Source organism: Bactrocera neohumeralis, chromosome 6 (genome assembly GCF_024586455.1).
Source record: "Bactrocera neohumeralis isolate Rockhampton chromosome 6, APGP_CSIRO_Bneo_wtdbg2-racon-allhic-juicebox.fasta_v2, whole genome shotgun sequence".
Taxonomy (NCBI): Eukaryota; Metazoa; Arthropoda; class Insecta; order Diptera; family Tephritidae; genus Bactrocera; species Bactrocera neohumeralis.
Genome location: NC_065923.1, coordinates 35,567,936 through 35,593,580, shown reverse-complemented (window position 1 = coordinate 35,593,580; position 25,645 = coordinate 35,567,936). Strand labels below are relative to the sequence as shown.

Here is a 25,645-nt window from a genome sequence, read left to right as displayed (position 1 = left end):
TAATAAACATGTTTTTAGTGTCTATACTTAGACATTACTAAATGGCGGTGTCTATTAAAAAGTTATTAGAATTTAGCGTAATTCTAATAAACACTTACAAACCATAATAGTTTAATATTGAATCTAGCATATGAGACTTTAATGATATATACGATGTAGGTATGCACACAGTAGTAGCTATCTGCATAACTGGATAGTTTGACAACTTTTTGGTAGCCGAGCATCAAGTCCAGAGAATTTTTTGGAGAATCTGAAAAATGCAAAGTATGTATAGATATTTAACTAAATTTTAATACCCTCTCTTAGAGTTATCGTGGATCGATTTACAGGTTCCCGACTTTTGTAAAGAAAAAACTCAGAAACTTCAAATTTATTGGGGAGTGTTTATTATCATTCGAAAGAACATTCTTTGACATTTATTTTTCGAAGATTATTTCTTTCAAATGTTGACCGCGACTACATCTCAGATGGTCCATACGTATAGTCCAAGTTTCGGTGGTTCGTTCGAGCATTTCGACTGGTAACTGGCGAATAACACGCTTGATGTTTTGCTCCAAGGCCTGAATCGAAGCGGGATTGTCCGCATATATATTTTAGATTTTACATATCCCTACAGGAAAAGGACTAACTTTGTGAAACCACTCGAAATTTGTGGGCAATTGATCGTCCAAATCGTGAAATTATCTGCTCACCGAAGTGTTTTCTCAATAAATCGTTTGATTGATGCTGATGATGGGGTGTTGAAACCAAATGTCACCGAGATCACGAGTTTCAATTTCAGGCATCAAATAGTCGGTTATATTCGCGCGATAACGGTCGCCCGATGATTTTGCTGGCCTACAAACCACACCCAACCTTTCCTTTTTCTGAATGAAATGGCTGCTCTTGAATCTCTTCAGGTTGCTTTTCGCACCAAATGCGGCAATTTTGCTTGTTTACATATTCATTGAGCCAGAAATGATCGCTGGACAAAATTTGGCTTGAAATATTGGATCTTCTTGAAACTTTTCAAGAGCCCATAGAGCGAAGCGATGTCACTTGGAATGGTCGAACGGTTTCGGTTCTTGCACAAACTGTATTTTGCACGCTTTCAATTCATGATCTCCATGTAAAATGCGCCAAGTCGTTTCATCGTTAGAGCGAGTTGATGCGAACGGCGCCGAATCGACTCTCCAAGGTCTTCGTGAATACTTTCGGCTACGGTTGCTATATTTTCTTGAGACGTTTTCTCTTCGCTGAAATAATATCCACTAGTGAATATTGGGTCTCAAGATGGGTGATGGTGTGGCGAATAGTACGCTCAGTAGACTGATTATGTCGACCATAACTTGAACGAAGCCCGGGAATGCATACTTTACAGAACGAGAATTTTCGTTTTTCGTTTGTGACATCATCCTTATGGTTGCTACACACTTCCCTGGTCAGGGTGAAATTACTGTGCATACTCATTACATCAACTTTGTTATAACGAACACTGGCCAATTGATTGCTGGGTTATGAGTAATGTTATTGTTTGTTGATTGCATGCCTTGCGGCGCACTCAAAGCTCGCTCGCTGTGTTGCGCCTGTAGCTATGCTAAAATTTGGCTACTGAAACGAAAAATGAAATTATAAACTTTTTCAACGTCGTTGCCATATTTAAAACAGATATAGATAAACGTATATGAATTAATTCTGCCAAAAATAAATTACAGTTGAACGTCACTAACACCAATCGACATAAGGATGTTTGATTTATGGAAGTTCAACCGTATTTAAAAATATCAAAATTTAAAAAGTTGATTATATTCTTGAAAAATTAATATATATTTATATATATATTTACATATGTATATATATTTATATTATTATTTATAATTATTTTCTTATTATTCTTATTTTTTTCAACTTTATATAATATTTAAAAATTTGCAAAGTTTTTCAATATCTAAGCATAGGCTCTCTTATATTAGGTAATATGTTTTCTTATAGCTCATCTTCCGCCTACCTCGCCTATCATAAAAGTTACGAACGCTTTTAGTTTTTAGCCAGCAACAAGCACTTTGGTTTTCTTATTGTCAGCTATTCTTTTTATGAATTTTCACTTCACATTCAATCTTAACGTTAAGGCTATTTGGAATCGGCATTGTGTTGCCTGCAAAGAATGGTTGGCAACAAATATTTTTCTTTTGTTATTCGTTATGCAATTTGATCTTAAAGTCTCCAAGGCTTACTCTTTTGTCTAAAATAACTATAAGTTTATAAATTTGTTCACAAATATATGTACATATATACACATTTGTATATATGCATACTTAAGTACTAACATACATCTACATATATTTGGTGTGATTAAAAGCAAATGCACAATGTCAATATTTGCTTGCCTCTTAAAATGGCCTTCAATTGAAAAGACGAAAGTGTAAAGTGGGACAAGAAATTAAAAACAAGCTTATAATTACTTTGTTGAGCTTTATCACTAAGTGGACACAAATATGATGTGCGATATTGAGAATTCATAAAATATTATTGAAATGCGGCAGTTAACTGAGTATGTTGATGGTTTAGCAGGAAAATCTATTATTTTAGGTTATTGCAGTTCCTTTTTGTCAATCACTGCCATTTTTTTCTTGCATTTGGTTAGAGATTTCTATCTGTTCTGAGCTATTTGTTCCAACTGTGTGTTGAGCTCTCTCCAAATCGTTGGTAAGGGGCGACGACAAGGCTAGCAATGCCGCCTAGATATCTTGGTATATTGTAGCTTTCTGTATCCTCTTCTAGCTATTCAGTAGAACTCCACATACCTTCTCTATGCCTAGTACTTCGACCTTGAAGTGACTATCAATGTTTGACAAATAGATAGGGAGAGAGGTATCTACATCCTCGGAGTACAGAACCTTATAAAGCCATAAACTCTGAAAAGGAAATAAATCTTAATGTATGGTTGGAACTTGGCTATTAAAGTAAGGTAGCTAATTCCTATATCAAACAAGATTCTTGATGAAGTAGAGTCCAAAGCTTTTAGCTTTGGTGTGGGCTAACATATTCAGGTTCAGAAATATCTTCTTATTCTTTATTGTCGTACACACCAGTTGCGCGGTTAAAAAGACGAGTCGTTCTTCCTTTTTGCTGTTTGGCGCCAAATGAAGATTCTAATTGTAGCTAGGTCCTTCTCCACCTCCAACGCTGTGGAGGTCTTCCTCTTCCACTGACATAACCTACCCAGCGTAGCCGCTGTTTCATAATTCGCTGAACTGTGGCAATGTCGTCGTATAACTCGTACAGCACATCGTTTCATCGACTGTGGTATTCACCGTTACTAATGCACAAAGGACCATAAATCTTCCTCAGAACCTCTTTGTTGAAAACTCACAACACCCACTCATCAGCTGTTGCCATCTACAGCAGAACGGGGAGGATGAGTGACTTATTGAGTTTGATTTTTGTTCGTCGAGAGATGACTTTACTTCTCAATTGTCTACTCAATCCGATACATGTCGGCAAGAGTTATTCTGCGTTGAATTTCGAGGCTGTCATAGTTGTTGGTGTTAATGCTGGTTCCACGATAGACAAAATTATCTACAACTTCGAAGTTAAGACTGCCAACAGTGAGTTGCCTCGCATTCTTATCCAATCAATGATATTAATATTATCGTCGTACGCCAGCAGCCACTCTTTTAGAAGATTGTACCTTTTTTATTCAGATCTGTATTCTGATCATCTTATTTCAACCCTCAATCCAGCAAATTTTGTATATCGGATCTGATTTTTGGCATTAAAAAGCAATATTGTTCTATTTCAGCTGATGAGTTTAGTTCTGTAGATAAATATTTTCAAATTCAGACATTTGAAAAGCTCCTTCCTTGTGATAAATTCGTAATCTTATTACGTCCTAAAGAGGTTATTTTAAGTTTGCCAAGAAGTTTGCAATACTTAAAGAAAAATGACGAATATCCTATAAAAAATATGTGTAAATGATCAGCATTATGCGCAGGGTCAGTTGTGCCAAGTCCGTTAGTCTGTCTGAACGACTTTCGACTCTTCAACTGATGAAAATATTAAAAAAAAGTGAAGGATATGGTGCTTGAAAATCATCAGGTAAGTGTAAGCCGAGAGAGCTCGACATCTTTCGCGAGTCTCTTCGAATGATTTTGGTGGATATTTTGGGTATGAAACTCGTTTTTGCTCGACTCGTCACGATTAAGCTGAATTTTTTTCAAAACGAGTACCGTAAATAAGTCTCTTTGGACATGCTTGATCGTGCGAATTCCGATTATAACTGCCGATGAGATATGGATTTATGAGTTTGACAAGCAAACAAGTCAACAATCATCGGAATGGAGGGGCAAAAACGATCCGAAAACAAAAAAAAAAAACGCTACAAAGCCGCTCAAAAATCAAGGTGATGCTCATTGTCTCTATCGATATTCGTAGTTTGATGCAGCATGAATTTATTCCGGAAAAACAGACGGTCAATAAGGAGTTCTATTTGGCTACATTGAGGCATTTCCGTGAGAATTGTCGAAGAACAGTGCATGGATTTTGCCACTATTGTGACCGAATTTAAAGCCAAAAATGCAATGAATATCATCGATCAACCACTTTATTCACCAGATTTCATTCCGTGTTATTTTTTCTTGGTCCTTAAAATGAAATTGGCGCTCCATGGAGTCCGTTTTCAGTCGATCGAAGAGATAAAAGAAAATTCGCTTGAGAAGCTGAAGGCCATCCCAAAAAGTGTTTCGAGGACTGGACAAATCGTTGGCTTAAGTTTATTAAATCTGATGGGAAATATTTTGTATGAATAATTAAATATTTTGCTTTTTATTTACAATTTCCGGTTACTTTTTTGTCACAATGTACATACACACATATAACCACTACAGTAAAGCATTTAAGTTAACGCTTTTAATTCCAAACAAATTCGAGACGAATTTAGAAACTAGAATGAAGCGCTTTTAATTGCGTTACCGAACAACTGGAGATACCCACTTATGTGTAATTATAAGATATAAACATGTGTATGCATTTGTATGTGTGTGTAGGAGTGCATGCGCAGTGTGTGTTTGACATGCAGCGGTGTTTTGGGGCGCTGACGTTTAGTTTGTTGCGTGCATTTGCGGAAGTATTTAGCATAAATAAACAATAGTTAACACTTCAGGCGAACGCAGCATAGCGTAAAACACAAAAGGTGGTAAGAAAAATAGTTACAGTATTTATCACATACACACACACACAGCCATAAAAGAGTGGGTGCAAATACAATTTAGGTGTAAAGAAGGCATAAAAATAAAAATAAAAAAATAAAATAATTATATAATTCAAACTGTCTTCTAGTATATATGTACATACATACATGGGTGTAAATATATGTGCACATAAAATGTATTGAAATTAGAGTAAAGGCGCACAGACACACGCACCGCATGGGAATGTTGTCTCGCTAATAAAGGTGTTCGTTAGACCGATAGCGCTTAGGTGACCGCCAATAATGTGCTCTATGCCCAAGCACAAGCGCAATGACGGACTGATCGGCTACTAAAAATGGTAAAAATTGTTGAAGCTGGTCTAAAGCTAATGACGTTGACGGCCATCGAGTTATTGAAAATGCTGAAGCGTTACTCGAATTGAGACACATATTTATCATGTATGTACTTATTTAGTAATCAGCAAGTGTACCAGATGAATACTTATGAAGGTAGTTCTAATATTAACCAAAGTACTAAGCTTGATTAAGGGATCTTGGGATCTGCAACGTTTTTAAAATTTGATATGAAGATTTGTATTACCTACGTTCCCTTCCATCTAGGCGGTGGATGTTGTGACTTGCAAAAACTTTATTTTCAGATAATACATTGTGACAAAAAAGTATCCAGAAATCGTAAATAAAACGCAAAATATTTAATTATTCATCAATATTTATTTTGTCGCCTTCAAAGTATCCACACCGGATGTAATACAATTATGCCAACGATTTTTCCAGTCCTCGAAACACTTTTCATAAGAACTTTTTGGGATTGCATTCAGCTCTTTTAGCGCGTTTTGTTTTATCTCTTCGATCGACTGAAAACGGGTTCCACGGAGTGGCGATTTCAGTTATGGAAACAAAAACAAAAAAAAAAAAACACACAGAGCCAAATCTGGTGAATACGATGATATTTATTGCATTTTTGACCTTAAATTCGATCTCAATCGTGGCTCTTCCACAATTCTGTCCGTTTTCATCGGATGTTCTCACGCAAATGCCTCAATACGCCCAAATAGAACTTCTTATTGACCATCTGTGCCTCCGGAAGAAATTCATAATGCATCAAACCATGCATATCGAAGAAAGCAATGAGCATCAGCTTGATTTTTGAGCAGCTTTGGCGTGGTTTTTTTGGTATCGCCTCGTTTTTTCCCTCCACTCCGATGAATGTTGACTTGTTTGCATTTCAAACTCATAAGCCTACGTCTCATCGGCAGTTATAATGCTCTCCATGAATGTGGGTTCAAAATTCGGACGATCAAGCATGTTCAAAGAGACCTGTTTCGGTACTCTTTATAAAAAAAAAAATCAGCTTTATCGGGACGATCCGACCAAAAACACGTTTCCTAGCCAAAATATCCACCAAAATCATTTAAACAGACTCGCGAAAGATGTCCAACCCTCTAACATTTGCCTGACGATTTTTAAGTACCACATTCTTTAATTTTTTAATATATCACTTGAAGAGGTCGAGGGTCGTACAGAACGAGGCATGTCTTTAACGATCTCTCGACCGTTTTTGAAGGCTTTGTACTAATTGTAGGCTTGTGTTTTCGTTTAATTGAATCACCTTTTCCAACATACGCAACGATTCTGCATACGAATTATTTTCATTTGCTGATTTTCATAAAACTTTTCAAATTATATCCACAAATATTTTTCATCGGAAGTTTGATATTTAACCGGGAGTTCAAAAAACTTTAAATTAGGTAAATGAGACCCAGATATAGTGTTATGCCAATTTTATCCATTCTTAGCAGAACACCGCATTAGGTAAATATTTTTTTCTTTAATATATCTTAAAGATTGGCCGTTATATTCGTTGAAAAAAAAATTAGCTATTGGCACTGAGGTCTACATATTTGGTAGCAAGGAACTTAAAAAGTAAGGTCGAGTTTCGACTAATTTCGGATTTGAGATTGCATACCATAAAGGCATTATATGTCTAAAGTTAATTTTAAAGATCTTAAAACCGCAGATACGAATTTATTCTATGATGCCTTGTACGAAATTACAGTCTTGCATCTTAGTGTGAAGCTATGGTTTAAGAAACAGTTTGAGATTGTTATTGCTGCGGAATGACTGGACTTACAATGATGATAGGGAGAAGGAAGGATAGGAGTAGGTGGTAAGACCTTTGAAACAAAAGCCCTAACGATCGGGTGACTTACAAGTATATCCAGAAGGTTACGTTTGTTAAACGTAACCCAGACTTCAGATTTTGTCTGAGTCTAGGTTTTTTGCTTACTGAGCATGGGCCACTGAATGCATTTTTGTATTAGAGATACCTGTCTGATAGATCGGAATGTTTATGTGGGACTCGTTTTGACGATTGGGTGCACGTTATTGCACGGAGGTATGGAGATTGGCTGGACTGACGGAAAATTAGATTTTCATTAGTCGGAATGCCGAATAGTTAGACTAGTTTGGTATGACCGGAGTCTTAATTCTGGTACTAAGGCGAGCAGGAGCCCTTGAAGCTCACTTCAGAGGTTTTAGATGGACCTCGAACCCTACCAAGGCGATTACTGTATCCATTCCAAACTACCAAATGGTACTGAAAAATGTCTGGTATTGATTTAATCAGCTGTGTTTTTGAGCGCCGTGGGATATCCTCAGCAAGTACCCACGTTCGTGCGGGTGTGGAGCAAAGTTATGACGTAGTAGTTCGATTACGCCCATCGGCAATTCTAATCTTCCCATTATGCCAAGTAGATTTTATGTTTTTATATATCTTGTAGTTCACTCGAAAACGGATTTACACAAACGTATGCTCTTTTATTCCGAAACAGAATGCGTTTTTGAGAAGCTTTGTAAAGTATTAATATTTTTTTATCCCACCTTCTTCTAACGCCGAATTCATCACCCGAATTCTAACTATTCTAAAACTTTCTCAAAAAATATATTAAATAATGGAAAAAGTTAGAGTTAATAATATATGTATACCGTATTGTGTGTGCTACATACATGCAAACGCAGTTAGTTGCGCTCTCCCCCTTTTACTGGGCAACTGAACGAGCGCCCAAGTAAAGCATGCAATGTTGTCGATGTCAAAAAAAAAAAAAAAAAATACAAAAACTACTCACGAAATGAGCTGTTTTCGTGAAAAAAATACTAGAAACCTACAAATAAAAAGAAGCATGTATAAAAACTGAACAATAACTAAGTGAAAAAATCGTAATTCGAATTGCTCCCGCGAGACCACGACTTCGACTATCATACGCCTCCGCAGCAGCTAATATAGTCTCTACTAAGCCAGCAACAACAAAAATCGCAACGCAAAAACTTAAAAAGCACATTTGAATACAACAACATTACCGCCGTTTCAACGTCATCATTAGGTTCGCGCCACGAAAATGGTCAAAATTGTCTGAACCGGCGTCGGCATTGTGGCTTAGACAGCGAACGCGGTTGACGATAACGGCGGTGAGTAACGACACACCAACACAACCGAACAACCGATCACGAATGACTACTGATCTACAGATCACAAAGCAACAACAACAGAGCTACCAATAAATAATATTTAGCAGCAGCCAGCGCAACAACAACGCCATCAGGCGGTGCAGCCAACGATTGGAGTTCGAGTTTTTTTTTGCTTCGATTTTGCGCTGACGGATTTCGGTTCGCCACTCTCGCAGCAAACACGTTTCAGCATTAGCTACGAAATACAAAACAATTATTGCCAAGTTTGCCAGTACGTCGAGACTTGGTGGCTCAGTTGCTTGGGCGCAGCGGACGTGTTAAGACCGGAACGGTGTTTGAACGTGTAACAACGCACGATTGAAATTTGCTTATTAATACAAGACGAGTCGAGGCAGCGCAACGCTCAACGGAACTTGTTACCTCAACCGCTGAGAGGCGCTGGAAAAGTGCAACGAATCGGTGACAAAGAAAAAATCGACGATAAAACAGAAAATCAACGGAAACGAAGTTCAAAACATCACATCCACAAACACAAGCATTCAGTTTCGTGACAGCATTCAGACTAGAAGCAGTAGCCGTTTACGGTTGTGCGACTCAATTTGCGATAAATTACCGACAATTGCTATAATTAACGTTAAAGAAATTGTGCACCGAAAACTGTTAAGTAATAGTCGAACTCTCGTCTGCTTGTTTATTAGATATTACGCGACGTCACCGCGTTTCGATTCGATTCTTGACAAGTTCGTTAAACGCGCTTGCGAATGTCGTTCTTTCGAAACTTCCGCGCGAAAACGCGTAGTAAGAGTACGTCTCGCGACACCACACCTGTGAATACGAACTCACGCCCCGGCAGCGTGATTAGCAACACAACGACGCATACACTTGGCTCATATTCGGCGCGTCGTGAATCGATTGATTCGCGCACTGATTCACTGCTCAATCGTAGCGACACCTTCATACTGAACTCCGATCAGGAGGATAAGGAGGAAAGCAAACAGAATTCGTCGAATAGCTCAACGCTGGAGAAAAAGTCGAAAAAATCGAAAGTTCTAAGTAAATTTGCCACTTTTACCAAACGCAAGAAGACGCCAACGCCGGAAAAAGTCGATTCCTTGGAGCATCACCCGAGTGATAATGCCACCAACACTTACTACAAATGGAAAGCCGATGGTCCGACTTCGGCTCATACATTGGATTATGATTCACAGTCGGATCCGTTTAATTTCCTATACGAACAACATTCCAGTTTAAAAGAAATGCAACAGGGCAGTAGTAGTGGCTCCATGCACTCATCGCACAGCTCCAACTCCAGCCTACACAATCAGCCTTTTGACTCGTCCACCTATCGCAAGGGCAAAATACCAACACAGTTAAAGGAACAATTGTCACAGCTGAAAACACAAACCAAGCCCGACTTGCACGAAGATGAGGAACTTACGGCTGAGCAGGAGTCCGCGGCGGATAAATATAAGACAGTGACGCTCAACAGTTTTCGTAAGTCATTTCGTGAAAAATTTCTGTTGAATCAACACAATCCACCACATAATCCTGCCTGGTTTGTGGAGGTTGAACCGCCCAAATGCGAAACGCTCGCGCGCTGTGAATCCAAAGAGAACCGTCCCGACTTTCTTGTTTTCGAGAATGAGAATTACCGCCCCAATTCACGTTCACCGGTACGTGATAGCAAAGAGCGTACGCCACGCAACAACAGCCGTTCACCGGTTAAACGTAACGAGACATTCCGCATGGAACGACCGACATTCGATGCGACCAAATGTAGTACAGAACGTCACAAGGGCATATCGACGCTGGTGGAGCCATCGATACGCATTGAAATTAAGAATTCAATAGCGCCGAATATGCCTTCGCGCATGGTGCCGGTGGGCGTGGCGAAACCCATGCTCTCGCCACACAATACGCAGGAAAATTATCACAGTACAACGGCGCGCAGTAATGCGGCGGTCACCGCCAACGCTGTACAGCCAATTAAGCCGAATAAAGCGGTTGGTCGTGATAAGTCGCCGCTGCATAACTGGGGTAAGCCGATCACCGTCACACCGGTACGCTATCCAACGGCCGCCAAAAGCGGCGCAACCACAACAACGACTGGCCGTTACCAAACATTGGTGCAAATACGCAATGAGGCCAATGCTAAAGCGGCGCCCACACCGAATCAGACGCAGCGGTCACCAGTGGGCCGCAGTCGTCTATCTACGCGCATACAACTGGGTGGAGCTGGCGGCTCGCCCACCTTACAGAAGCGTCTCAATACGCCCGGTACACGCCATTCACTTGCCACACCCTTACAAACGACGACGCTCAACAGCTATGAGCTGCTGAAAAACACGCCAGCATTGCAAACTAAGTCCGCCGTGGAGCAACGGAAGCTGCAACAGCCAAAGCACACTTACTTTGGCGACGCGGCCCTGCATACCGCCAACAGTAACAACAACAGTAAAAACATTTCGACGACTACCTTTTCGATGGGTCGCACGCCGGTTCATTCAACTATCGGCGGTTTCGGCGGCGCCAGCAGCTATGCAACGTCTGCGAGTCGGCTGCAACAACCGCAAGTGCTGCGCGCAACTGGCGGCGGTACCAACTACCGAACGCAGCAGCAACAGCAACAACAACAACAACACCAGCGTGTGCTTGTGCCAACACAGAGGCGTTCGCGATCGCCGATCAAAATACCATGGCGTTGAGCGAATCAGTGGTGATTTAGCTGGTGGTTTTTGTACTGCGTGGGCAAGTCGGGGTTCGCTGCCTGGCTAATGGTGGTGTGCGTGCGCGGGAGTCGTTGCGTTCTACGATTTTTTCCAAATATTATTAGCAGATATATATATATATTTTTGCCAATTTACCATAAGAAATTGCTGCAGCAAACCGGAAATACTCATTTCTCGTGCGGACGGCGCCGTGTAAATCGGTTTCGACAACGAAATTCACTAAAAAACTGCTAAATGATTAATGCAACAAACATAACTGTCGCTTGTTGTGCCTGATTAACATCTGCTTCAAATAATTACTTAATACTTGATGATAATAAAAATGGACTGAAAATCAAAAGCGCACATTTCGAAACCAAAACGATTGTGTTGAGGCACCAAGTTATTAAAAACAATAAACAACAACACAAAATTCCAAAATCCCAATTTAAAATATTAATATGATTGTATATATAAAAATGAAAAATTAATGACCGCGTACAATTAAGCGGCACTTATTTAACTAAATTCATATTTTTATACACTCACATGCATCCAAAACTGTACATATGTGTATGTATGTATGTACTTGCATGCAAAAACGAATGAAAATTGCTCAATAATTCAATAATAATGAGTATACTGAAAATGAAATTATTTTGCGTTTTTTGTTTTGTTTTTCTGTGTCACCTTGAGGTTCATGGAAATGGTAATTAAGTGGTTTTCTGCCTAAAAGGTGATCTTTGCCTCAGAGATGAGATCAGCCCTTGAATACTGAAGCTGTTGTAAATGAGGCGTAGTTACAAGCCTTTTGCGCGTATAGTAATATACTTCTGAGTGGGCGAAGTGTGATGAAAACTTGAGAAAAGTGAAATCAAGACGAGCATGACTTAATTTAGAAGCGGCTACAAAGTATAAATATTCATATGTAAATAGTTGGGGCTTGCGTGCGCGTAGTGAGTTATTATTCTTTCATTAAATCTTTACTCTAATGTAGGATTGGGTCATAGACTAGCCACTGGCTTAGAAACATACTACTACGAGCAAAAAGTAGTAAGACTTTGTTCATAATTTTAAAATTCTTAATTTATTCTTCGGAATCTATGTCGTACCGCTCAAAATAATCCCCCTTGGCTCCAATACACTTGTGCCAACTTTTTTTCCAATCCTCAAAACAGTTGTTAAAGTCAATTTCTGGAATAGTCACAATGCGCGTAGCGCTTCACATTTGATGGCTTCAATTGATTCAAAACGGTTTCCCTGGAGCGGCCGTTTGAATTTGCTGAATAGCCAGATGTCGGACGGAGTTAAGTCAGACGAATACGGCGGTTGCGACACGATATTGGTTGAAAATTTGGGGGAAAACTCACGAAGAATCAATGTAGTATGCGATGGTACGTTATCGTGTAGAGAATATAAAAAATAAATTGTCGGATCATAATTCCGGCCTTTTTTAGGAATATATTCGCGCAAACGAAGCATAGCACTCAAATATTATTCTTTGTTGACAGTTTGGCCGGTCGGAAGGAATTCGGATTGCACCACACCTCAATATTCGACGAAACTGTCAACATAATTTTGATTTTTGACCTGCTGTGACGTGGTTTTTTCGGCTTCGGCTCACCTTTGTCACGATACTCGGCCGATGGATTGTCTGTTTCTGGGTTGTAAGCAGAGATCGAAGACACATCGCCAGTAATAATACGTTTCATGACTTTCTGGTAGTCGGAAAGCATTGTTTCATAGACGTTAAAGCGACGCTATTTTTCGCAAAAATTGAGTGATTTTGGAAGCAATAGAACTTTTACTTTTGTTAGGCCCAAATGAGCTTCCAAAATTGTTTTCACCGATACCTACGATATTCCAACGATGCTAGCAAGATCTCTGACTGTTAATCGTCGATTCTCAAGCACCAATTCCTTTACTTTATTGACATATTGATCATCAGCTTGTGCTGATAGCCGTTTTGCACGTATGTAGGTAGTTCGTTGTCAACGCGTTCTCGAGCCTCTTTGAATAATTGGACCAATCAAAAACACTTGCTCGCGACAAAAAATTATCACCGAAGGCCTTTTCCAACATTCTGAAAGTTTCGGTACCTAAAATTTGATTCCGCACACAAAATTTGATGGAAGTTTTTTGTTGACGTAAGAAATCTACTGTGCTCTTACTGGACATTGTCCCATAGACACTCATGCTGTAAGTCTAAAAAACCCAGTCGGGCGCAAACTAGCAAAGTTGTATGGAAGAAGGTGCAGTGGAAAGTTTCTGGCACTTTCTTCTTCATTGTCCAGCTTTTGCATGACTGAGGCTGGAACATCTCGATAGTCATACCTTCAATGAACTAGAAGACGTGGCCGAAACTGTCATTGACTCTTGGAAAATGTGTGATCGGCTCAAAGCGCTTTGTCGATATATGCGGGTTTTGTTGATATGTATATTTTTTTAGGTGTTCCAGGTACCGTAATGTACCGGCGTTATAAGCTATTCAAGTCAGATCCCTTATAGGATCGACCATTTAACATAAAATAACCTATCCAACCGTCGCCTATGACAATAATCCATGCCAAATTTCGACAAATGTACAGATTCTTGGAGATAAAAGGATGTGTGCGAAATTTCAGGCCGATATCTCAAAAATTAGTTTGCGTATATGCTGATAGAGGGACATGACTACCTCGATTCAGTTCGTCACGGTGATCATGTGTATATTTTATAGGGTTTCCGACGTTTTCTTCTCAGCCAGCTGACCTAATCGCGCATGAGAGCAGTCTCTAAGAGGATTGAACTATTATTTACAATTGTGTCTCTAAATCTCGCTTACTCATTGCGTTGTGTGTAAAGTATGTCGTATGCCGGAATTCGCTAATTTAATAAATTGCGTAAAAAAATAATTGTAAAACTCGCAATTGACTTAATATGAAGCCAAAAACACTTAATATTGAATTATCTGCGTACTTTTGAAGAGACAAATTTCTGGGTCGTACATTTCGAAAGTGTGAAGAGAAAATTCTCCGAAGGTGTAGCAATTTCCCGCAGTAAAAATGTTGTGAGACTGTTCAACACAACAACATTTTTCTTGTTTTCTTTATTTTTATTATTTTATTTTTTCACCGATGAAAACGTGTTAATTAATGCAAAAACAAGCATGAATTTACATTTGAATTAGTGATTTCGCGTGGATTTGTACCTTAGGTTGGTGACTTCTTGCTGTGTCGGCGGGGCGTCGCTGCCATCAGCTGTCGGCTGATTGTTTGCACCGCCGGTTGTTCACTTTGCCACTTACCATTCGTGCGATTAGTTTTCTTCAGCCACACACACACATATACATGTGCATTCAGCCGCAGTGTGAATGCTTTTCAGCCGAAATTCTCAGCCAGAAGCAAAGCAGGTCAGGTTGCAGTAGTACATACTGTAAAACCCGTCCAAATGTGCGACGCGAGCATACTCGGGCACTCAAGAAAGACCCGAACGATTGCTTACAATTGGATACAATGACACTAGAGACATAGTTTAAAGTCTACGTTAAGTGCGAACAACGCGCACAATTAAACAATGGCAATAGCGATTGTTATTGTTGTAGCAAAAACAACATCGAAGCGCCGCTATAAAATTAAACAATTAACTTAAACTAACTACCTACTAGGCAACAATTGCTAAGTTAAAGCGAGTTTAAGCTTGACCACTGCGCTGGTGTTAGTAAGTATGGTCGAGTTGCCAGATTTAATAATAGCAAGAAAAATGTAAACTGTTTGCGCCGAGACTGTAATACCCTTCCGTGCAAGAACTTGATTTTTGAAAATTCAATCAGAGGTTGGAGCGTTGCTTTGGTCATAAATAGATTAAATAGCGTTTCTTTCTAGGTTTATAGCTGATGGTTTAGATGGCATCCGAAATCCTAATTGCATATCCGTATTGAACCAGGGTACATAATTTTTGAAAGAAAAAAATCATAGTGGGAAAAACTCAGGATAAAATAACAAAAATGAAAGAAAAACTAATTTCCAGGCGATATAAAAACGGGAAGAGGAAAGAGTGCCGCGTGGTTGAAATTTGAGGATTAAAAACGGTTAATATATAGATTATAGATATATAGATAGAGTTAGGTAAATAGAAGGCAGCCTTTTAAGTTGTCGGACCACTGCAGTATATTTCAAGCTGAGGTCTTTACAATTGCGAAAGCCGCGGAGCCGACCTATAATGGAGACAGTGTCAACATCTGCGTAGACAGCCAAGCAGCAATTAAGGCGGCAACCTCGTATCGCATATCGGCCAGTAGTGTCTTGGGAAGCAGGACAGTGGATAGTGTTGCAAACAACTTCACTTTACTGGGTGCCAGTTCACAACGGCATCGAGAGCAATGAAAGAGAGCACAAGATTTCTAAGAATGGTATACGGCTAACACCCGAAAACGTGATCAACATTGGGAAAACAATGCATTGTTTATACGACGAGCTGGACTGCAAAACGGTCGGAATTCCTATTGGCACTCGATAGCAGAGACTGTAGGAACATGATTGGAATACTAACTGGTCACTGTCTGGTGGCCGCAAACGCCCGCAGAATGGGGTTGATAGATAGAGAATACTGTAGGAAATGTCTAGAGCAAAGCACTAGGGAAACATTGGAGCATCTCTTGTGCACTTCTCCCGCAATGCCACAGAGTCTGTTGAAATTCGTGTCTAAATTTTCGCAAAAAATGCCAAAAGATCCCATTACTGAGGCTATAGTATGTAAAAATGTCTTTCTGGAATAATCACTCCAATTATGTTTACCAAGGTTTACGCCGTCTCATATCATATTCACTTTATTTAGCTTGTTTCCTATTATTTTTGAAGCTACGTACATGATATAAACTTTCTGAAAATATGAAAAGTAAGTTCAAATATTTATATGCCAAAGGGTCTCGAATAGTTATAATATAATTAAGTGGATTTGCACTCGATTCCAGTTTTACCTAAATGGTATTTTGTTAACCAAGTCTCATGAGTGAAAATCAACAGTACTTTCATCATGAAGCGATGAGAACTTTATAAAGTCGATGATTTTTGTTTTTTGATAGGTGTTATGAAAAATGTTCTAGCCTTTTTTGGCGCTTTTTCGCCATTATACTAGATGTTTTAAAGAAAAAACCTATGTATCCCTAGCTCTTATTTTTAAGAGTATTTATATACGTACATATTTATTTTTAGTATTCTTATTAACTGTATTGAAATTTGCTACTCGTTTGATAGCAAGATAAATTCGCGTAGAGTCATACGAACCTCTATGATTACCTTTTTGTTCGATTCTCTGTCTATGTTGATGCTCATTATCGGTTAACTCTCATACATACATGCATTTGTATTATGCATATGCTTAACTTTCTCATATTAGTAGCAGATGTTAAATCGAAACTAGCAATGATTCAGCGCAAAGATTTTCAAGTAGAGCAAATCTGTCACCAGAGAAGTTGTTGGTGTGCCGCAACCACGTAGGTTAACAAACTAGTACTGAACTCCGATTCGTACTTTATCTATAGTAAAAGTAAGTTGATATCAATTTACTGATTGTTGGGACTATAATAAGTTTAAATAAGGAAAAAAGTTAACTTCGGCTGCACCGAAGCTATAATATCCTTCACATATGGAAAAGTTTTCTTGCTAGAGTTTTATTTTGAAGGTTCAGTTTGTATAGCAGTAACATGTAAATAATAGTGGTCTTATCTGAACAATTTATTCGGAGATTATACAGTTGCCTTGTATATTAGGTAGGTAGGTAGGAGTGCAGCCCTATCGGGCTCAATTAGCACTTGATGTGCCATTTTGATGCACTGTTCGTAGAACCTCCTGTATCTGCTATTACGTTTCACCTTCTCTCTCAAACCATTTTGAGGTTTCGATGAAACTACTTATGTCCGATATGCTTTTAGTGGAAATCCATTCAAGGTTTGGTGACGCATTTTGTAATGTTTTTCCACCTGTTGTTTGCAATTTGTTGAAATTGTCTTTTGATCTCTCTTTTGATTGATTCTAGCGGACTTGGTATTATCGTTTCCGAAAATGTTCCTGTGGCCGGTAACCCAGATTAAGTTTAGTTGGAGCTTGTCTTTTATTGAGCTTAGTGCTCTCTTGCAGTTGTGAACTATGCTGGAGTTTGTCATGGATGAAGACAAGGCCAGGAGCGCCGCCTGGCTATCCGTAAATATAGTTGCTTTATTTATATTCCCGCGGTTTTCCAATAGAGCTTCGCAGGCTTTTTCTATGCCTAGTACTTCTGCTTGGAAGATGCTAGCCGAGTTCGGTAGACGTATAGAGAGAGATATGCCAAGATCAGCGGAGAATACCCCCGTGCCTACTCCGCAGTCCATTTTGGACCCGTCGGTATAGACTGAGATGGTATCGCCCTCTTCTATTGAACCTCTTCTCCATTCTCGTCTAGATGGTATCCTCACCTGGAAGTGTCTATTAAAGTCCAGCTTTGGGAGAATGTAGTCTGATTTATTAATGGTGAGCTTGTTTAGGATTACACTATGTCTGTAGTTCTGCTGATTCCAACCTCCCAATTCTTTTACTCTTGTCGCCTTGTATATTAATCCGAATGAAATATCGTGAGGATATCTTCTAAAATCAAAAAGAGACTTGCGTTGGATCGGTCAGTTTGTATTTCAGCTACATATACTTATGCTATAGTTGTACGATATCTGTGCTTCCAACAAATGAGCAACTTCTTGGAGAGATGTGCAAAATTTCTGGCCGATATCTGAAAAACCGAGGAATTAGTTCGCATATATACCGACTAACAGACAGACGGGTATGGCTAAAGCAACCCCACTGGATACGCTCATCCTCAAAACCCTTAACATGATTCTATACAAGTATATTTTTTTTAGAGTCTCCGACATTTCGTTCTGGGTGTTACACACTTAGTGGGAAATTTAATATAACTTGTTAAGGGTATAAAAAAACTATTTTTTTCGAAAGGCTGTACAGAAGACACAAACTACTTAAAAATTTTGAAGTTGCGAATCATAGCAAAAGCAACCGATGTTGATAATTTTAAGATATTTTTTATTGTTTTCTCTTTACTGAAGCTTCGTAAAATTTTATCTAACCTAGTTATGTAATACAAAGTCTAAAGCTCAAACTGTGTTACTGAATGACACCAATTTCGCTGGAAGAAAATATGCTTTGTGTTCTTTGTGTTTATGGTGTTAGAGCATTAATAGTTGTTCTGGCTTGGTACTAGAACTAGGACTAGATTTACTAAGAAATGCATGGTGATGCTCTTTTGAAAATACATATACATACATATCTAAACCTACTTGAGTAAAAGAAAAATTGTGAGACTAGTTTGACTGGCTTAGCTGAGTTTTGTTGTTGCTCGACTTGTAGTCTATGCGCTTTTTGTTGTTTGTGCTTTAATTTAACACGAGCAAAAATCATGATTCGCTAAATGCTTTGTGATGCGGAATTCTTTGCTGTTTGTCTGTTCGCTTGTTGTTGTGTGGAGTAAAATTGCGGGGGTTTCCAATTTGGTGGGCAACAAAAACAACTATCGATTGTTAATTTAATTTACATTTTTATTGCTAATTTTTGCTATTTTTTCCATAATACAAATACCGAGTTAAGTGTTGTGCTGGAAATGAAATCTAATCAGGTGAAAAAATTCAAAGTAAACACATAGCCGTTCCGCAGAGCGTAGCTGCTTTCGCTGTAAGGTTGTCTTTATACCCTGAACAGGGTATATTAAGCTTGCCATGAAGTATGGAACACCCAAAAGGAAACGTTGAAGACGCTATAAAGTATCTATATAGTATAAACGATCAGCGTGACACCTGAGTAGATTTAATCATGTCCGTCCTTCTGTCTGTATATACGTGAAATATTCTTTCAGTTTTCGAGATATCGATCTGAAATTTTGCACACGTTTTTTTCTCCCTAATAAGCGGCTAATTTGTCGGAATCGCCGATATCGCCCTACAAACTAACTGATCGGAATCAAGTTCTTGTATGGAAAACTTTTTCGTTTGACGATATTTCTTCAAGAAATTTGGCAGAGATCATTATCCAGGGTAGCGGTACAATCTCCGAAGAAATTTTTCAGATCTGATAACTATAGCATATGACTGCCATGCAAATTGACCGAAACAAATCACATTCTTGTAAGAAAGCTTTTGTATTTGTGAAGGGTATTATAGCTTCGGTGCGACCTAAGTTAAGTTTTTTTGATTGATTTCTTTGTCATCTCCGTCAATAATGAATTATTATTGCTATTAATGATTTGTTGTGTGTATGTGACGTAAATTGATGATGCTTGAACTTGCAGTTCTTTTATTTTTGTTCATTCACATCAAAAAGTAATTCGCGCATGTTGTTGTTTTCTTTGTTTTATTTCATTTGATGAAAACGAATCTGAAGGGTACATTAGAGATCACAAAGAATTAGAGAGAATGATGATGATCGTTAACATTTCTTTTTCACTTATTCGCGTAACTAAACATCATTAAGGGTGATCCATTTCGAGGTTCCTTATTATTTTTGAAGGATAAACACAGAAACTTCAAATTTAATGGGGAATGTTTTTTATCATTCGAAAGAACATTCTTTGACATTTGGAGTGATGTTTCGCTCCAACGCCGGCATCGAAGCTGGGTTGTTACATATTGCCTCAGGAAAAAGTCTAACAGTTTGATGTCACACGATCTTGGTGACCAATTGACCGGCCCAAAACGTGAAATTATCTACTCACCGAAGTGTTCTCTCAATAAATCCATTGATTGATGCGATGTGTGGGAAGTGGCGTCGTCTTGTTGAAACCAAATGTCGCCGAGATCACGGGCTTCAGTTTCAAACATCAAATAATCGGTTATCAAAGCGCGATAAGGGTCGCCTTTGACGGTTACGTTCTCACCGGTATCAGTTTTGTAGAAAAATTGATCGATGATTCCACCGGACCATAAATCACGCCAAATCGTTGTTTTTCTGGTTGAAATGGTAGCTCTTGAACTTCTTCAGGTAACCTTTTGTCCCTAACGCCGGAGCCGAATCGACTCTTCACAGTCTTCGTGTACACTCTCAGCTACGACTGCTATATTTTCTTCACTGCGTAAAGGTTAATGGTTAAAATGTGATTTTTGGTCAATGTTGGATTCTGAGCAATTTTTGGTCGTCAGTCAATTTTTGCGGAACAAACCGTGCACACACCTTTCGTAAGCCCAAATGTTCGGTCAAAATGCGATAAATCGATGTTTTGGAGATGTTCAATTCCATTTCCATGAATTTCAATGATGATTTCGGCTGAGTTTTGATGAATTCACGCACAGATTCGATGGAAGTTTCCGGTGATCACATGCCCACATGTTGATAGTCATTTATGTCCTCAGGACCACTTTGAAAACGTTGAAACCACTCGTGCACTCTGCTACTGGATAGGCAATCATCGCCATAAACTTTTTCATCAATTGAAACGTTTCCAATTTACTAATTAAAAAAAAAATAATGTTGGCTCTTTGTTCGAAGCTCATTTTCGCACCGATAACACAAACATACTGACCCTTAAAACGCAATAACTTCACTTCCAACCGATGAAATGTCATGAAATTCTCACCGAACAATTGATAAAGATAGCAGATTCTAACGCATTAGTCGACATATAAATAGATGGCGCCACCAGGGGGCGCTAGATTCAAGTCCTGTTTACTTTGGAACACATCTTGTATGTATCTAAATATTGATCTAGATTCTGCGATTTGGAGTTAAATTATAATTATCAGGCCACACGAGCGATTTTGGAACTTAGTTATCGAATAGTCGAATAGAAAAATCTAGTTGCAGTAACTAGTAGGAGAGTTTATTGTCAAATTAAACTTCAAGATTCTTAAACTCCGTGATTTTTTCTAAGACATAATTGCCAATGAACCCCTTGTCTTGAAAGAATTCTGAAGCCTTTGAGAATATCAGATGAAAATAAAATGTTTTCAATAGTTTAATATTTAAAGGTATCTATGTGAGTCGCTTGATCGATTCACCAGTTTCCATGACTTGACAACTAACTAATAACTGACAGCTTCTATGAGGACTTTTGACGGTTTGCAACATAACGTTTGGTTAAAATAAATAGGTGGAAATTAATTTATATTACTTATCTAATTAATTTTGCATAAACCATATTGCTTAAGAAATATCATTTAATATATAAAAGTTAATGATAACTATGTATATAAAATAATTTGATACGTATACATTTGCATATACATATGTATGTATGAACATATGTATATACATTTATTTGTGCTTCCCCTACTTTCGATCAGTTCAACGGCGATCTTTGCGCCTGGCGAGCATCTGCTGAGCGCCGCGGTCCCAACACCAATCATGTGTAAACGGCGGCGATCAACACGGTGAGATCATTTTCATTTTCGATTGTTAACTCTTTTTGCTTTCGTTGCTGTGATTATTGTGCCCACATGAATAGCTGCTGTGGTCGCTTTTATTGCCATAATTTTTTTAGCTTTTTCCTATTTTGTTTACTGCCATATAAAATTGTCATCAGAAATTAGTTTCTCGTAATTTTCTATTTTTGCATTTTGCTTTTGAAAAAAATATGGAAAAAATGACATGTGCAAAATAATTATCTAACTCATTGGAAATTGTAACAATTATTATTAATTATATAATTTTTTACATTCATTTCTATTATAAATGCATTAACGGATGTACATACATGTATACTTTTACAAGCATGTGTATGTACATATGTATGTTTATATATATGTACATATTTATAATATGTTAGGTATTTATATACATGTAAGCCCCATTGACAGTTTTATTTATTTTAACGTTTAAATTTATCGCCTCTTTCGTGACTAAATTTACCTTCATTCTGCTATTTTCTATTCTTTCATGCCTTTTTTTCATACTCCCGGTACATGTTGCTCAACAGTGTTATATTTTTCTTTCTCTAATGGTTGCTTATATCAATTAGAACTAATCGAGATAGATGTAAGGTTATATATCCATATGTATATAAATGAGCAGGATGGCGAAAGGAGCTGAATTCCCTTTGACTATCTGTCCTTCCGTCAAACAGACCGTATAAATCATAGCTTGAGTAAAATTTATATATCTTGATGAAGCTTAGTATAGACTTTGTTCAACATTTTAATATACTTATTTTTCGGAACCGATGTCGTTCCCGTCAAAGTAATCCCCCTTGGCCCCAATACACTTGTGCCAATCCTCGAAACAGTTGTTAAAGTCAATTTCCGAAATAGCCTTCAATGCGCATAACGATTTCACATTTAATGTCTTCAATTGACTCAAAACGGTTTCCACGGAGCAGTCCTTTGAGTGTGTTGAATAGCCAGAAGTCACACACGGAGTTAGATCAGGCGAATACGGTGGTTGTTACACGATATTGGTTGAAAATTTGGCGAAAAACTCACGAAATGTAAAACGAATGAATTATCCTCCCAACCAATTGTTGTCGGCCCATAATTCTGGTCTCTTTTTACGAATGGCTCGCGCAAGTGACGCATGGCAGTTAGCAGTTGTTAACAGTTTGGCCGATCGGAATTAATTCGGAGTGCACCACAAATCGATAATCGAAGAAAACTGTCAACATAACCTTGATTTTTGTCCAGCTTTGAGGTGAGGTGATTTTTTCGGCTTCGGCTCACCTTTGCCACAATATTCGGCCGATTGATTGATCGTCTGTTTCCATTTTGCAAGCATAGATTCACTACTCATCGCTTGCTTTCACTTTTCTTATACCCAAACGATCTTTCAAAATGGTTTTCAGCGATCCTTCCGATATTCCAACGATGTCAGTAAGATCTCTGACTGTTAATCGTCGATTCTCAAGCACGAATTACTTTATTTTATAGACGTGTTGATGATCAGTTGATGCATCCTGAACGTGGTTCATCGTCAACGCGTTCCCGACCCTCTAATTGGACCAATCAAAAACACTCGCTCGTGACAAACGGTTATTACCGAAGTCCTTTCCCAACATTCTGAATGATTCGGCACCAGAAATTTGACTCCGCACATAAAATTTAATGAAACTTCTTTGTTGAATAATTTCACTTAACGTAAAACTGGCCCAACGCACTTTATGTAGTTCAGACAGACAAGCGTATACAAAACACTAATGATTATTTTGATGTGATAATTGTCACTGATGTCATCGACGGTCATACCAACCTGGAAAAAAATAATATTTAAACGAATGGGTTTTTGCGCGAAATTTAAATTAAAAATTCTTAAAATTTTTTGCACACACTAGTACATATTCTTTGGTACCATGGTTCTACAGATGGGTGGAATCGGACCATTGCCATGCCCTTAAAACGCCATAACTTAACTCCCCAATAAGATAATTTTTTTTGATAAAACGAATCCAATCGACCATAATTGATCAGGACAATTCCTTTTGGCATTCCCTCCGACAGTGCGAAATTTGGTGAAATCGGATAATAACCCCTACCACTCCTGAAATGGCAGTTATTTTTAAAAGTACGATAACTCAATAAATATTCATTATTTCATATCTGAGGATCTATTCTCCCCAATTGTGAAAATGACAAAATCTGATCCTGCCAACACCTACTTCCTATATAACACAATTATAATTTGATTATTTCAATTTCCAGTACGCTTTGCACAAATAGTGCTTTTAGGGTATACTGTCAAAATGCGCAGATATTGAAAATGTGGACCTAGTGCTTGTGGTTAAATTTTTCACGAAAATGTTAATATAAAGAACTGAAGGCATTTTCTCGGCTTTGATTCTTGCTGACTGCGAGGGTATAACATGTTCGGTTACATTCGAACTTAGCCCTTCCTTGCTTGGAAGTATTTCTTTAGCTCTCTTCGTATATTTTTTCTTAGCATATTCTAATAAAACTTAGTTAATATTAACCTTTCCCATTAATATAGCTAATCTGAAAAAAGTAGGTTATGACTCACAAATTAGCTGAATTTATAAGTAACTCCGATTTGGAAACAAACATTAAATAATTTGCGATGAATATTTACATTTAATCAAACGAGCTTTAAGGTGTTTTGTTATTAAGATTATTTAATTAAAAGACACGCTTGATTCTGAATGACAGTACTAAGATTAATGATAGAAAACCTATAAGAAAGAATTAGAAACATGTGATTGGGACAAGTAACATCATAAGCGAAATAAAGAGGAGAAGGCGACATGGAAAACCTGCCAAATTTGTTTGTAAATTGAAGCAACAACGCAAAACCACCTGCCTTTAGGTAAAATCTCATAACTCAGGACCCACCAAACACGATGGGTAACATTGTCCTGACTTTTCAATGCATGGATGAATTTGGACCACAACGCACAAACAGTGTCTGTGCATTCGGTTGATATTTTACCGAAGATATGCGTGAATGCGATGTCTGTTATTAAAAATCGGAGACAGTCTTTTTCTGATAATAATGGTACCCCATTTCAAACGGGGTCAGTAGGGTACCTTTTTTGAATTTTTTGTTTTTTTTGCATTTTTTGTTCTATACCCTTACAATTAATGTAGAAATCCACTTTACCATTGGAAGGTTTCGAAAAAGGCCCAAAAATAATAAAAATACCGCTCGACGTTCGGAGCGCTCGGAGTGCACACCTCAGCCTTCAAACGCGTTTTTCTCAAAACGCATTTTTTTAAACTGGCGGACATGATACCGGTCGAACTACTCAACAGATTTGCTTAATTTTGTTTTTAATGTTCACAAAACGCCTGGCTATCGTCCCTATTTCATAATTCATAATTTTTTATAATTTATTGACAATGTTATGACAAAATTTATGAAAAAAAATGGGCAAAAATTAAAAAAAAATCTCAAAATTTTTTCATGATTCTTGTAGGGACGATAACCACTAACGTACTTTTTAAGAATAAATTAGGTTTTTGTGTTTCAGATCACCCAAACATGAGAAATCGTGTTCGCCAGTGAAAAAACGCATCTCATTCACCCAGCCATTTCTTCGACAGATGTCATCAAAAAATTCCGAAAAAATTTGTTTATACACTCCACGATATACCTCATGATATGTGAAAAAAGTTCTATTGTAGAATAAAAATTTCTATGAAAAAAATATCAAAAAGCAGGCCAGATTACCCTGACCCCTTAAATTCAATTTTTTTTTAATTGAAATTTCATCAAATGTTATAGTAAAATCGACGACGATTTTTCAAAAAATTTAACATTAGGACCTACTCCAAGAAGAAACGTATAACTGTGCAAAAGTCACGTCTTTCCGTGCTGTAATTATACGTAGCTTT

General features: G+C 38.0%; 2 protein-coding genes across 2 annotated transcripts in view; both read left to right on the top strand.

Annotated features, from left to right (window-relative positions):
• LOC126762990 (four and a half LIM domains protein 2) overlaps positions 1-25,645 on the top strand; it is a 253,696-nt gene that overhangs the window by 45,628 nt on the left and 182,423 nt on the right. The gene's annotated exons all lie outside the window — the stretch shown is intronic.
• LOC126762997 (uncharacterized) lies at positions 8,865-12,015 on the top strand. The gene has a single exon (XM_050480140.1). It carries the CDS (start codon positions 9,415-9,417, stop codon positions 11,356-11,358), a length of 1,944 nt encoding a protein of 647 aa, XP_050336097.1. The 5' UTR covers positions 8,865-9,414; the 3' UTR covers positions 11,359-12,015.

What these genes read in the sequence shown, in the direction of transcription:
- LOC126762997 (XM_050480140.1), top strand. Translation starts at nt 9,415, where the DNA reads ATGTCGTTCTTTCGAAACTTCCGCGCGAAAACGCGTAGTAAGAGTACG.